A 14,460-nucleotide genomic window follows, 5' to 3' on the forward strand; every position below is an offset into this window, starting at 1 on the left:
CTTATACCGGAACACCGGTTTAAATAGCTTAAACAACGTTCGGAATGTGGCGCAGCGGGAAACTGTTTAAGGGGGGACCTTTTTCACTGCTACACTGCTAAACGCGCATCCAATGGTGTACATGCGTTAGTGGAGGTATTGAGCGTTGAAAATGGACAGAGAACATTCCTAAACTGAAGCTGTACCAGACAATAAAGTTGAACATGATGACACAGAAGAACTTTTGACAAAAAAAGGTGCCATGTCTGTTGTCTGGAGATACTTTGGTTTTAAAAGGTCGGATGTGGACCATTATGTTCACATGTGTGAATACTGTTTCTATACTACTGGATAATACTGCAAGCTAAGAAGTTGTACCTGTTGTATTTTATTTTTTTCAATACCGTGTAATGTACCTGGTTACTGTGTAATAGTGTGACGACGCCGGTCCCCTACAGACTCCCTCTTCCCACAAGGGAGTCTGTTGAACCAACACCGTCGATAGTTGTGACAGAGATGAGCTGAGTAAAAACCTCATTGAAGCCAGGGGATGGTGGAAAGTGCTCAAGTGCTTTTGTTAAAAACAGTCAAAAGTAAAACCAAAAGTGTCCATTGTGCAGTGTTCAGAAAAATACAGTACCAAAATAAATAGCAAACCCATAAAACCAGTGAAACGTGGGGATAAAATCCATAATAAATAAATCCTTTAAAATAGAGGTCAAAATGCAGTCTCTCTCCTCGCCCGATCGCAGCACACCACCTTCTGTCTCTACGGCTCACCCTTCACTGGCAATGCTGGCGGAGCCTTTGCAGCACAAACTGCTTTCTGCCAACCCCTGTATTGGCTGCCGCCACACTGCACAGCCAGACTATCCGAGGTCGGCACACCTCTCGACTTCCTTCGCACTCACTCAGTCGCTCCACAGATCCATTGGGAGGTCTTACATTTCGCTCGCCCCACTGTACACGCTTAGTTAGTGGGGTGAACCAGCCCCTAGATTGCCTCAGCCTGCGCTCCCTCACGGAACCCCAGCTCGTGCTGCCTTCACCTTCCTGGTGTCTGGATCGTCTCCCATGACTGCCTTTTTTCCCTTCTTTAACCTCCTTGTGTTCTATCTTTTATTTTTCCTTCCCCTTATCCTGCCAGCCCATAAATATACGTCTCCGTGGGCGCAGCGCCTTATTCACACGTAAGTCGATGAAGCAATTGAGAACGATCAGGTGCGACTCGCTCCAATCACCTCATCAACTCCCCGCGGTCATGCAGTCACGCCCACAGAGACGGACACGGCGAACTGGATTTTAAAAAGGAACCATATTATTTTTTGAAGCTGCAGAGCCACTATACCACAAATAGCATTATTAATGCAAGTTGCAGTTTTATTATTTATGTATATAGCTTAGCTTGAAGCAAGGTCCATATTAATGCAATTTGCCTTAATGACGTTCAGTTGGTAAAGATGTCATCACCAAGTTGCACTTGTTTTATTTTATTTTATTTTGGTGAATACTGTGTAATGTACCTGGGCTTGAAGTTTTGAAGTAATAGTGCAACTTCCACTAATAATACTATTATTTATTTTATTGTTATTATTTATTAGTTTAAATTTTATGCAGTTTAATGATGGTAAAGTTGTTTAAAAAGTCACTTTAACGTGTCAGTGGACAGAGATTATTAACATAAACAGAAAGTATAGTTGGTTTACAAAAAATATTTACTATTTATTCCTTTTCTAAGACATGTTCAGTGCAATACAACTTTTGACAAGCACCTCTGGATATTTTACTAAGTCTAAATGCCTCTTTGGATGGTTGAAAATCTGTTGTCAAATTTTTAGTTTAAGTTGTTTGCAAAATTTGTTCAATAAAAAGGTTCTATATTTTGACTGCATCTGTCATGCAATGTGATTCCTTCTCTTCATTAGTGCCACCCCTTTGAAAACTATCACTTTATGGGGCCATGCAAACCTGGATTAATACTTGTGTGCACATTAAAATGTTTTTTTGTACAATGTACAATTCTCATGACAGTGGAATATGTTATTCTTAGCCAGTCTACTGCAGTAATTGCACTGGAAAATGTGGTTAACTCATGCATGGGGGAAAAAAATATCATTGAATACCGTGAAACTGGTACAATTTTGAAAAATAGTGTGATATAGAATTTTTGTCATAGCACCCAGCACTAATTGTAGCTGAAGAGATTTGATGTTTCCAAAATTATGCAACTATTTGAAAGGTTAAACTATGTCACTTGTGTAATGTTGTTGTTGGAAAATTAAACTTTTACAGTATGCCAAATATGACTTATAATATTTAATATGTGTGTTTTACTTTGGTCTGTTTTTATTTTACAATTATTTAGAAAATGGCTCAGAGCTCATGTAGGAAATGTTCTATAACTGAAAGGGCAGGTAGGTACAAATGACCTCCATTAGCTCATTAATATTCATGAGGTAGTTCCCCAAGACTGTCAAATTTTTGGAAGCAGATACAGTTCTGGGGTGTATGCAAAATAGACATAGCCAGGAATTGTGGGAAAATAAGTTTAAATTGTTGAAGAGTGACCACTAAACAGTGTCCTCTCTAGACAGAGGAGCAGCTTCAGCGACAGACTGCTGTCACTGTCCTGCTCCACTGACAGACTGAGGAGATCGTTCCTCCCCCAAACTATGCGACTCTTCAATTCCACCCGGAATTATAACATTATATAAAGTTATTGTCTGTTTTTACCTGTATTATTATCAATCTTTAATTTAATATTGTTTTTTGTATCATTAAGGTGCTGCTGGAGCATGTGAATTTCCCCTTGGGATTAATAAAGTATCTATCTATCTATCTATCTATCTATCTATCTATCTATCTATCTATCTATCTATCTATCTATCTATCTATCTATCTGTCTATCTGTCTATCTGTCTGTCTGTCTGTCTGTCATTTTCAAACCTGCTCTATCCTATGTGAAAGACTGGCTTCGACCACTAACCGACACCAAGACAGCTTTGACAAAAACACACTCTTTTATTGTTCTTCTAGTACAGCGCAAATCACTCACAGTCCTTATTACTTTCTTCTTTTGCCGCCTCCACTCCTCTCTTGCAAATCTCCATCACACTTACCTCCCAACTCCGGCTCCCAGAATGGAGTGAGTCAGCCCCTTTTCTCCAGTACCCAGATGTGCTTCAGGTGTTCCCTGACAAGCTTCCTGCAGCACTTCCGTGTGTGGCGGAAGTGCTGCATGTGCACCCGGAAGCACACCAGGTGTATTTGCCTTTGGGCTTGGCAGCACTTCCAGTTGTGGTGGAAGTGCTGCAGTCCATTTTCCTTGGAACATTTGGCCATCCCCTGGCGGGGGCCACGTGCCCCATCTGAGTGGAGCCTCCAAGCTCCGATCCTGTGACTCCCCTGCACCCCAGGGTGGTCACCCTCTTGTGTCCCGGGGGAGGTATTGGCGCTCTCCCGGTCCTTCTATGTCCCAGGCATCCCGACTGCCCCAGATAGCCGTCTATCACACCTAACACAGGGTCACGGGGGTCTGGAACCAATCCTAGCCAGCACAGGGTGCAAGGCAGGAACAAATCCCGGGCAGGGAGCCAGCCCATTGCAGGGTGCACACTAAGGATAATTTAGGACTGTGGGAGGAAACCGGAGCACCCGGAGGAAACCCACGCAGACATGGGGAAAACATGCAAACTCCACGCAGGGAGGACCCGGGAAGCGAACCCAGGTCTCCTTACTGCGAGGCACTGTGCTACCGTGCTGCATATATTTAAGCTTAGATAAAATGACTGAATGTTTATACTTGTAAGAATATGTAAAATGAAGACTTGGGACTTCAGGATGAACACGTTTCATGTCTACCCAAAAGTAACTTAATCAACAATCCACCAGACCATGGGAACAATCGGTTATCCCAAACTTTGACTGATGCAATGTGTTACATAAAGGAGGGTTTTATTGTGAAAAGAGGCAGTCAGCAAAACCCTATGAATTCAAAGGATTTTAAAAAAGTACTGCCAGAGAGACAACATAACTGCCAAGACTAGGAGGAGAGACAGAAACAACTGCCAAAGAGAAGACAACTCTGACTGACTTTGCCACCTACAGACTGCCTCTTCGCTCCCAAGTATCACCCCTGATTTAAGAAACCAAATACTGCAACAATCAAACCCTTAGCCACCTGAAACAAAGCTTGCTATGTGACCCTGATTTGAATTGCTCAGGTTGTATTTTTTCATATCTAACATTTACACTTGGTTTCTCCTTCAAAAAGAAACATAATTATTGATTGAGGAGAGGAGAGTAGGAGAGGTTGGGAGCCTGCACTGATACAGTGTGTTACTGCACACACCACACGACAAACCACCTCAGGATCCCAAATTAGGACACAACTGCAGCTGTGCAACAGGTGACACCTCAGCACCACACTAGTCTGAATGGAATGGAACAGGGTGAGGTTTAATACAGTGGCTGGAGTGCAAACTAGTCTGACTATTGCTTTGCTAAAGTTGTCCTGTTGTCTACTGACCTTTAGCAATGATTGATGATTGTTAATAAAATGAACTGTGTCCATTTAGGTATTGTACTGTTGGGATATTGATTAGCCCTTGGCTTCTGTGAGACTCTATAGCCCTTTCAAAGGTAGCCATTGGAATACGAAAGCCTGACAGGCGTAGCTGTTCCTGGCTCTTGCTGGGTTATTTTTAAGTGTAGCCCTTTCAGGAAAAAGCAATCTGAAGATGGATCAGCATGTAAGTGAACCCTAGCAGGGACGCCTCGTGGGCGGAATGACTTCTCGTCCCTGGTAAAGTATTGAAGCTGGGATAGCTAGCCTTGGGCAGTGTTGAGATATTCCTGATTTGTATGTGAGCTTTATCTATGCTGAGTGAATGTTGAATAGCTTTGCAGGACATATGTGTGAATCAAGGCTAACATTTAGTTATTTCCAGTATTATGTTGTCCACAAATATAAAAAGAATCTTAGAAGTTAAAGTGCCTTTCCTGGACAATATTACACCACATAACAACATGGCACATACACATAAAATGACATTGTCTAAGTTTCTTTGTTTTGAAATATTTTAGTGAAATTAAAAGCAAAAACAGTTCACATAAAAATGAAAGGAAAAATTGATAACACTCTGAAAATAGTTTCTTGTTTGTGATGTTTCTTACATATCCCAGTTATGTTTCTTTAGTAAACATAAGTTTACTAGAAAAGTTCAGAGTGTTTGTTTTATGTCCTTTGGGATTAGTGTATCAATAGAAAAAAAAGATTTTTAGAGTTCCAAACATTCCTTTTGCAAAAATTGAAGATATTTGAACATCTTTAACGAAAAACAGGAACTCTTTGTGCGCATACAACTCAGTGCTTGATTAAGCAAATAAAACATATGAATGCTAATGATCAATGACATAATGTCTAGGTTGAATTAAGTCATTAAATGTGTTGAGAGAATAAGGGACAACCATACTGAAAAGGTGAGGTTGTGGTGTTTTAACTTGCAAATCTTACACTAAGTGAGCATAACAACGAGACAGAAGATGCTTGTCCTTCATAATCATAGTCTTTTCCGTTTCTTGATAGACAGGTGTTTCCAGATGTGCTATCCAAGCTGCTCCACATAAGCTCAAAAGAAACAGGCAAGGTTAGGGACTGGAAGCACAGTGGTCAGCCATAAAAATGGAGTGCAACAAACTAGAAATACATTAAGCGTATTTTCCTCTGAAATTGGAAGATGTCCAGTTTCACTTTCAGATCAGGACAGATAGCAACCACTGGAACCTTAGTACACTCTTTTACAGTCTGAAAAGCCTTGTAAGAAGTGGGCTTAATGGAAGTGTTTTGACCAAAAAGCCATAAAGGTTGAAATAAAACCAAGTGACTCATGTACGCATGAAAATACAAGGACATGGGTGCAGAAAAATTTGTAAATTTTATTCACTGAACAGATGGAGAATGGTACATTTATGGATGTTTGCAGGCAATGGTGAAGAATGGTAGAAGTTCCCTGTGGATTTTGGGATGCATTTCCACAAACAGGGTTGGTAATTTGATCAAAATTGATTTCCCTGCCACTGCTGAGAAGTACAGGTAGATCCTTATCCATCATGCACTACCAAAACTAAAAGAGGGAATCCCATAACAGATGGTTATGGCTAACCACAGAGCCCTAATCTCAGTAGTATTGAGCCAATCTAGGATTACTGTCCAATACAGAAGCAAACACAGTAAGCAGCCAAAGACTGCAGTGAAACTGTGGCAAGTCCTCAAAGAGGTTTGGAGTATCTGAGCAGACAAGTACCTTCAGAAAATGTACTATAGTGGACCAAAGAGAATTGCTGCTGTTTTCAAGGCAAAATGTGTTAAGTGAAATCAGTAAATTTGGTGTTATTTTGTTTTATTCTGTTTACTGTACTGTTCATGGCATTAGCTTTAAAAGCATTTCCACTTTAAGACATTTGTCACAAGTGCCTAAGACTTTTGCATTGTATCTTATGTTAAACAAATAGTAGCACAGTCAGAAAATTATATGCCTCTTGTGGTCATCCAAGGGAATGAGTGGCTCAACAGAAAATACATTTTGGAGTGCCAACCTGGCCATCCCTGTTTGCCTAAAGGTTCAGTTAAAACCAAATATTTGATGGCGTGAAAATGAAACAACATCATTGCCACCAAAATAACGTGACTAGAAAAGATATGACTGCTTCATCTATCATTAGGTGATTGAGGAGCTCCTTTGCTCTAGTTTCTGGGGTAAGAAGTGATGCCTCCTTCTGGACAGTCATGCTTTTATGGTTAAGGAACCAGAAGGGGGTGGAGTAAGTTACTTTCACTGAGTGTGCTTTCTGAACTGTGGAGGAAGAAGAAGATAAGACAGTTAGCGACACTATGGGTGACCCTCTGACGTACATGCTTTGACACTGTATACCTTTTCATTTGTAAACAATCTGTCTTACTAGCTGAGCTTATTCCATTGTTACATCTGAATTATATCAGAGTGTTAAGAATGTTCCATTAACATGTTAGATAAAAGGTTCTGTTTTATCCTCTATAAGCTATGTAGTTTTGTAAAACTAACATTATTCTAGTTTAGCAAATACTTATGGGAATTTAATACTAACTTTCTAGGATTGTTTCTTAGAATGAAAATGGACCTTTTTACCAATTAATTGAATAAATTAAGAACAATATAAAATTTCAAATATTTTAAGAGTATGATGTCAAAATTTTACTGCAGTATTATAGTTTAGTTAACAAAATGTGACCAGTAACTTTTCAACTAGGCCTATCACATGCGATCTGTTTAGTTTACTATTTTCACTTCTTGGCTCCAGTGATTGTGCTCATTTGATGAGTAGTTGTAATACAAAATTTAAAATGAGCAAGTTGAGTGTTTTTCCACGTGCAATTTAAGCTTTACAATTGCTTATGTTTATCAAAGGTTGTTGATAGTTTCAAGCAGCATTTATTTAATGTTGTGATGTAATATGAAGATTGAAAATAACCTTTTATTTTTCCTTTTAAACTTCATACAGGAGAGAAACTTCACTGCTGTCCTCAGTGTGGCAAACTTTTTTTAAAAATGAGCCACCTTCAGAGCCACGAAAAAATCCACACAGGAGAGAGGCCATTTTGCTGTTTGGAATGTGGCAAAGAATTCTGCGACAAGAGCACTCTTCAGAAACACACTAGAATTCATAGTGGAGAGAAGCCATATTGCTGTTCTGAATGTGGCAAACGATTCGGTGACAGGAGTACTCTTCGCATACACACTAGAATTCACACTGGAGAGAAGCCATATAGCTGTTCTGAATGTGGTAAACAATTCCGTTACATGAGTACTCTTCAGAGCCACAAAAGAATTCACACGGGAGAGAAGCCATACTGCTGTTTGGAATGTGGTAAAGGCTTTTCAAAAAACACCAGTCTACAGAGCCACAAACTAATTCACACAGGAGAGACGCCATATTGTTGTTTGGAATGTGGCAAAAAGTTTTCGAAAAAGAGTGGTCTTTGGTGCCACAAAAAAATTCATACAGGAGAAAAGCCATATTGCTGTTCTGAATGTGGCAAACAGTTTTCACAAAGTAGCCATCTTCAGAGGCATAAAAAAATTCACATGGGAGAGAAGCAGTACTGCTGTTCCGAATGTGGCAAGAATTTTTTAAAAAGGAGCAGTCTTCAGAACCACAAAAAAATTCACTTGGGAGTGAAGCCCTACCACTGTTCTGAATGTGGTAAATGTTTTTTGCGAAGGAGCCTACTTCAGAGACACAAAAGAATTCACACTGGAGAGAAGCCATTTTGCTGTTCGGAATGTGGGAAACAGTTTTCACATAGAAGTGGCTTTCGGAGCCACAGAAAAATTCATACCGGAGAGAAGCCCTATTGCTGCTCAGAATGTGGTAAATGCTTTTCAGAAAGTAGCCATCTTCAAAAGCACAAAAGAATTCATACGGGAGAGAAGCCGTATTGTTGTTCTGAATGTGGCAAAGACTTTTCACAAAAGAGCAGTCTTCAGAGCCACAAAAAAATTCACATTGGAGAGAAACCTTATTGCTGTTCTGAATGCGGTAAAAAATTTTTGACAATGAGCAATCTTAAGAGCCACAAGAAAATTCACACTGGAGAGAAACCATATTGCTGTTCTGAATGTGGTAGATGTTTTGCATATGTTTATAGTCTTAAGAGACACACTATGGTTCACACAAGAGAGAAAAAGGAAGTCCTAAGTGGGGGAAGGAGTGAAATGCAACCTTCCTAACTATTTAAGACTTGATGAGTGCCTTCCACATCAGGGCCATTATTATCCAACATCTAAATCAAGTCTCACCAAGGTGAAGCTACTCTTGTAGTGTTTAAAAAGGTAATCCATACTGGCTGCAAATCTCTGAGAATAAAAAGTGTCCCTCCTCTGCCTTGACATTGGAGTAGGTGATGATATAGTGAAGGAGCAACATCTTCAGATGAAGAGACTGCCAATGTTGTGACAGCGGAGGTGGACAGTGTTGCTGGCCCACCACACTGAACAAGCACAACTTGACAAAGAAATTAGCAACAATATTAGTTGGTTAAAAATAAAGAAGAGATTATGCACTACTACGTTTATGCCACAAATCCAGAATTTCTGAATAAAGGGTTTTGCCCAAAATTGGGATCCAGAAAAGTAATCCCTGCATCTAAGTTAAATAACTGGTGTAAACGTAAGACTTTTAATTAGAATAATTAAAAGAGAGAAAGCAAATAGTAAAGGGTGATTAGAATACCCACAAAGAATAGCAACTTCAATATAAACACCCAGATGGGAATGAATTCATTCTGGAAAAGAATATCGAGAAGGAACTGATTCTCAAATAATGGTATGCAAACAACAACTAGAGAAGTTTTAGAGAAGTTAAAAATTGAAAGAAATGAAGTTCATCAAATTGAAAGCAAAGACAAACGTTCTGCCCAAAGCCACAAGAAGCGACAGCACCAGATGAAAGAGGATCAACTTGAAATAGAAAATTCAATATGAACATCAGCAGAAAGTTACCCAAACTCTAAAAGGAATGAAGTAACTAAATCAAACACCTCAGTATACCAGGATATGGTGGAGTGTTAAATCTGTTAATGAAACCTCTGCAGATAACGCTGCAGTGGCTCACCACAGGAAGGACATTGCTACTTCCAACATCACAGCAGACTAAATCACCAAATAAAGCAACATCCCATAAATTGTCTCACCATCAGAGCTGCGTCATGTTGCCAAAAATGTTATCACAATATTGATATTCCTGTATTATTAGTATCAGTAAATCATTTTTGGATGATTCATTTTAAGTTTGAATAATATTTTGAAACCCACACAAATGTGGGGTAAACATGCAAAGTCCATGTAGGGAGGACTTTGGACACTAACTCTGGTCTCCTTACTGTGAGCCGGCATGAGATACCATTGTGCCACCATGCTGCCCTATTATAGATACTGTATATCTTTTTAAGTTGTGGTGCTTTGTTACCACTTCAGTTTTCTGGGTGGCTGATCATGCCAATAAGGCAGAATGTGAATGAACATACCTGTTAATTAGTTAATACTGTATAGCACTTTCATGTTTGCTCATCTTTGTTAGCTGGTTAGCCAACATGACCCGAATGACATATTTTCCCTTCACTGTTTTGGCTGTACGTTTGTTTCACTAGCATTTCTGTTAGCCAGGTCCTGGCTGTATTTACATTTGGACTGAAGTGCAGATCTGCCATCTCATGGAACTCAAATCTAATTATTTACTACATGTGGCAAATATGTTCTCTGAACGAGAACAGGCCATTCAGCCCAAAAAAGCTTGCCAGTCCTATCCACTGAATTCTTCTAAAATAACATTTAAGTCAGATTTTGAAAGTCTCTAAAGTCCTACTGTCTACTGGTTGCTTATTTCATGTTTCTAATGTTTCGCAATGTAAAGAAAACCTCCTAATGTTTGTGCGAAATTTACCCTTAAGTTTTCAGCTGTGTCCCCGTGCTCTTGCTGAACTCATTTTAAGGTCACCGTCTCTATCCACTGGACTAATTCCTTTCATAATTTTAAACACTTCATTCATGTCACCTCTTAATCTCCATTTGCTTAAACTGTAAAGGCTCAGCTCTTTTAATCTTTCCTCATAATTCATTTCCTGTAGCCCTGGAATCAGCCTAGTTGTTCTTCTCTGGACCTTTTCTAGCACTGCTATGTCCTTTTTGTAGCCTGGAGACCAAAACTGCACACAGGACTGCAGATGAGGCCTTACCAGTGCGTTATAAAGGTTTAGCAGAACCTCCTGTGACTTGTGCTCCACACATCAAGGCGCTATATAACCTGATATTCTGTTAGCCTTCTTAATGGCTTCTGAACACTGTCGGGAAGTCGATAGCTTAGAGTCCACTATGACTCCTAAATCCTTCTGATAAGGTGTACTTTCAATTTTCAGACCCCCATTGTGTACTTAAAACAATGAGGAATATACCAAATAGAGGAATACACTTTTAGAAAAGGAATTCATTTTTTTCCAACACATGATGCTTAAAATGAAATTACTTTTAAAGTACAGCTCTCTATATCAGGCCGATTCTGTCAACATTTCAGCCAAAAAGATAGCAGGACATGCCGGAAGGTGTGGCTGAGTTAGTGAGAAGTTTAGTTTGCCAAAGGCAGCTAAAACAAAGTGCCAGTAACTCTGAAAAGGCTCTCAAAATCACAATTTTAACTTCATTAAAATAAAAAGTAAAATCAGTCAAATGGCAGTAACTGTAAATGGCTGTTAATATGTGAAGAAATCGGCTGCAGTTTCATTGCTCTGATAAGTTCAAATATTTGCATGCAGTAAACCAGTGTTTCTCACCCTTTAAGTATTTGTGACCCGAGTTTTCATAACAATTTTAATTGCGCCCCCTAACTTTTTTTTGAAACCCTAATAAAATTTATTCCTATATTTTTTGCTGCCGATACACTGCCACAAGTTTAAAATTTCCCTATGATTAGCGAAATTACGCCACATATGGCAACATTCGCCCCCCCCTTTTTGTTACTTTTGTTACGCCGCACAGTTTGAGAACCGCTGCAGTAAACTGACAGTGCAGTACTGTAAAAGAACAAACTAAGCTGATATTTCCAATAAACACAAACATAATAGGTAACTTAATACAAATATTTATTTATTATATGTTTTTGTCAGGATTTTTTTAACCTTTTCTTACAAAGTATTTTACTGAACTTTCACAGCACTGGTCTGACATTTACTTATCCCAGCTGAAATTCTGTGAATCTTCTACAACCTGCCTTAATACTTCAGGAAGGGAGACGTCATTTTGGTACTGCAGGCAGGATGAAAACTTTATAGTGCAAGCGGAAGTGAGTAAAAAATCAAAAAGAAAAAAAAGGCCACCGCACAAGTATCACTATTCAGTTGTTTAATATATTAAATAATTACCATATTTTCTCCCAGCTTCCCCAAATGCTTTATAAGCTCTTCAAAGCATTAGAAACCAGTAGAATTTACAATCACATGAATCAAATAACATAATGGAAGCAGATCAGAAGGTAGAAATAAAAGATGGCCAAATAGCACAAAAGACCAGCCAGACTGGGTAAATAAAGTAAAGCTGCAAGAATAAAGACTGCTGCAAGAAATGTGACATGAATCAACTATTTATAAAAATAAAATAAAACAGGTATAGAGCTGGTTATGACAGGAATCCCATACAACTTCAGTTTTCCTTTTTCCAAAATGTCGTGCATATTGATGTTCTAACTTTATTATCTTAGAGAACTGCTTGCATGGCCTTTTTAATCTTTTGAAGTCCAGTGACTCTGGTAAAACTGTCTGAAGGAAAACACAAAAAGCAGCAGCTGACCGTATACTGTATGTGTCACACGCCACATTGTACTCCAGCATGAAGACAAACATGGACTTGGTTTTTATTTTCTCATTAGTTTTTCAAACTTTTCATTTCTTCATTTTTTTCCCCTTATATATTTCCAAAAAATGGAAATAGCTACAAATGAAGATTGCTATTTTATTTATTTGATTTTATCTACTTAGTACTTTAGATCAAACTACATATTGTTTTACTTGTATAATTATTGTTTATCCTTTTTTGATTTGTTGATCTATGTAACCAATTATTTTTTAGTACTTTACACATCCCTGTGTTTCAGTTTCTTTTGTATGTGTTGCCAGTATTTTGTGTTTATGTGCATGTACAGCTTTTGGTCTTGTCTTTTTTGTAGTATATATTTTTCTTTTTTCTTTGTTTATATGTATTGATTTCTTCTACTTGTTTTTCCACATGATATTCATATTTTGATTATTGTTGATATTAATATAGATTATCAGTTTTGATGGTATACTATTTATCTAGATCCTCGGATGTTTGAAAGTTTATAAAATCCTCCCCACTATTACAAATTTTATTTGACTTGCCCTATTCCACTGGCAGACAACCATGCGGCTTCACCGTGACAAAGTTCAGATCACAATCCTAAATGTAAAAATAAGAGGAATATTCCTGTTAGACTTGTTATCATCACTGTTTTTTGTATTGTAAACACAACAGAGGGCCACAGACCCCCAATTCTCAATCACAGTATCGCCCAACATGATTCCAGGTTCAAATAAACAAATTTATTTGTCAACAACACATTTCCAATAATTATAACACAAAAGATCAATCTCAAATACAATAAATAATCAATTTTTTCCCTCCCTCCTTCCTTCCTTCCTTCCTTCCTCCAAGTGAGTGTCATCCGCCACCTCCCACCTCCTACTCCTTAAAGTAAGGCCGTCGGCTTCTTTTGAATTAAACCCAGGAACTGTTTCCAGTATCATGCACAGGTCGTCTGATGCACGTACTGTGAAAGGCGCATCCTCCCCAACCACCACAACAACATCCTCTGGTGACACCCAATGATCCCAGGTAGGCCTGCATTTCTAAACTCCAATTCCCAGCATGCCTTAAGGGCATCCTGATTGGACTCAGCTCTGAGGAACACTGCCACCTGCTGAGTGGGAGAACAAACTACTTCCAGCACACATGCCGGCTTGGTCCATACATTTTCATCTCCTGGGCAGGCTATCTGGCCTTCCTCCATGGCAATTACAGTATATAGCATTCAACTCACAAAAAACTCTCCTTAATGACCTCAGTCATGGGTTTAACATCAGCACTTGAAAATCAACGTAACCCTCAGACATTCAGTTAGCTGTTATTTCAGGCTTACCTAATATACTGTAATGACTCAACAGCTACAGAAAGTATTCAACCAACAAAAAAAAGTTAAAAAGCTAGAAAACCACAACTGGTTAAGACAATAAATACAATGGGAAATAATGCTGCTCCAGCTCCATGAAGCTCCATTTTTATATTTTCTTTTGAGTCATTCTGGTGTGTGTTCAAATCATTTTGTGAGTTTGTGTGTGTTTATATATTTAATCTTATCTATTTATGTATTTAAAGAGCTTCTGTAAAAAGCCAAATTCCCCAATGAGGACAAATAAAGCTATCTATCTATCTATCTATCTATCTATCTATCTATCTATCTATCTATCTATCTATCTATCTATCTATCTATCTATCTATCTATCTATCTATCTATCTATCTATGGCAAATTCATATACATCATGTTTGTGAAGAAATAACTTTAAAAATACCAAACTTCTTTAAGCAGTGACTATGAGTGGTGCCTGCACAGCCCACCCCTCCTGTAGTACTCTTTGTAGTGACTCACTCACTCACACAGGCTACAGCAGACAACATGGCTGTCCCCAAGAGAATGGAGGCTGTACAAAGGCAGGAGCTACCCACAGTTCATTGTAGTTAATTTCAAATGTGCTTGGAATTTGTCAAGTTATTACTGTGATTTTTTTGTGATTTTGGACATACTGGATATTTTGAACCTACGTTCTGTTTTATGACTTTGCCTCTTGAAATTGGATTGTTCGCCTGGATCGTCTTGTGATT

General features: G+C 38.7%; 1 protein-coding gene across 1 annotated transcript in view; it reads left to right on the forward strand.

The window, feature by feature from the left end:
• The window catches only part of LOC114642597 (zinc finger protein 850-like), a 105,486-nt gene extending 95,690 nt beyond the window's left edge, over nt 1-9,796 (forward strand). The window contains exon 10 of the mRNA XM_051933495.1: nt 7,519-9,796. Coding sequence (XP_051789455.1) covers nt 7,519-8,747 — 1,229 coding nt within the window. The 3' untranslated portion in view covers nt 8,748-9,796. The remainder of the gene's footprint in view (nt 1-7,518) is intronic.
• The last annotated feature ends 4,664 nt before the right edge of the window (nt 9,797-14,460 follow it).

The sequence above is a fragment of the Erpetoichthys calabaricus genome, chromosome 1 (genome assembly GCF_900747795.2).
Source record: "Erpetoichthys calabaricus chromosome 1, fErpCal1.3, whole genome shotgun sequence".
Lineage (NCBI taxonomy): Eukaryota > Metazoa > Chordata > Cladistia > Polypteriformes > Polypteridae > Erpetoichthys > Erpetoichthys calabaricus.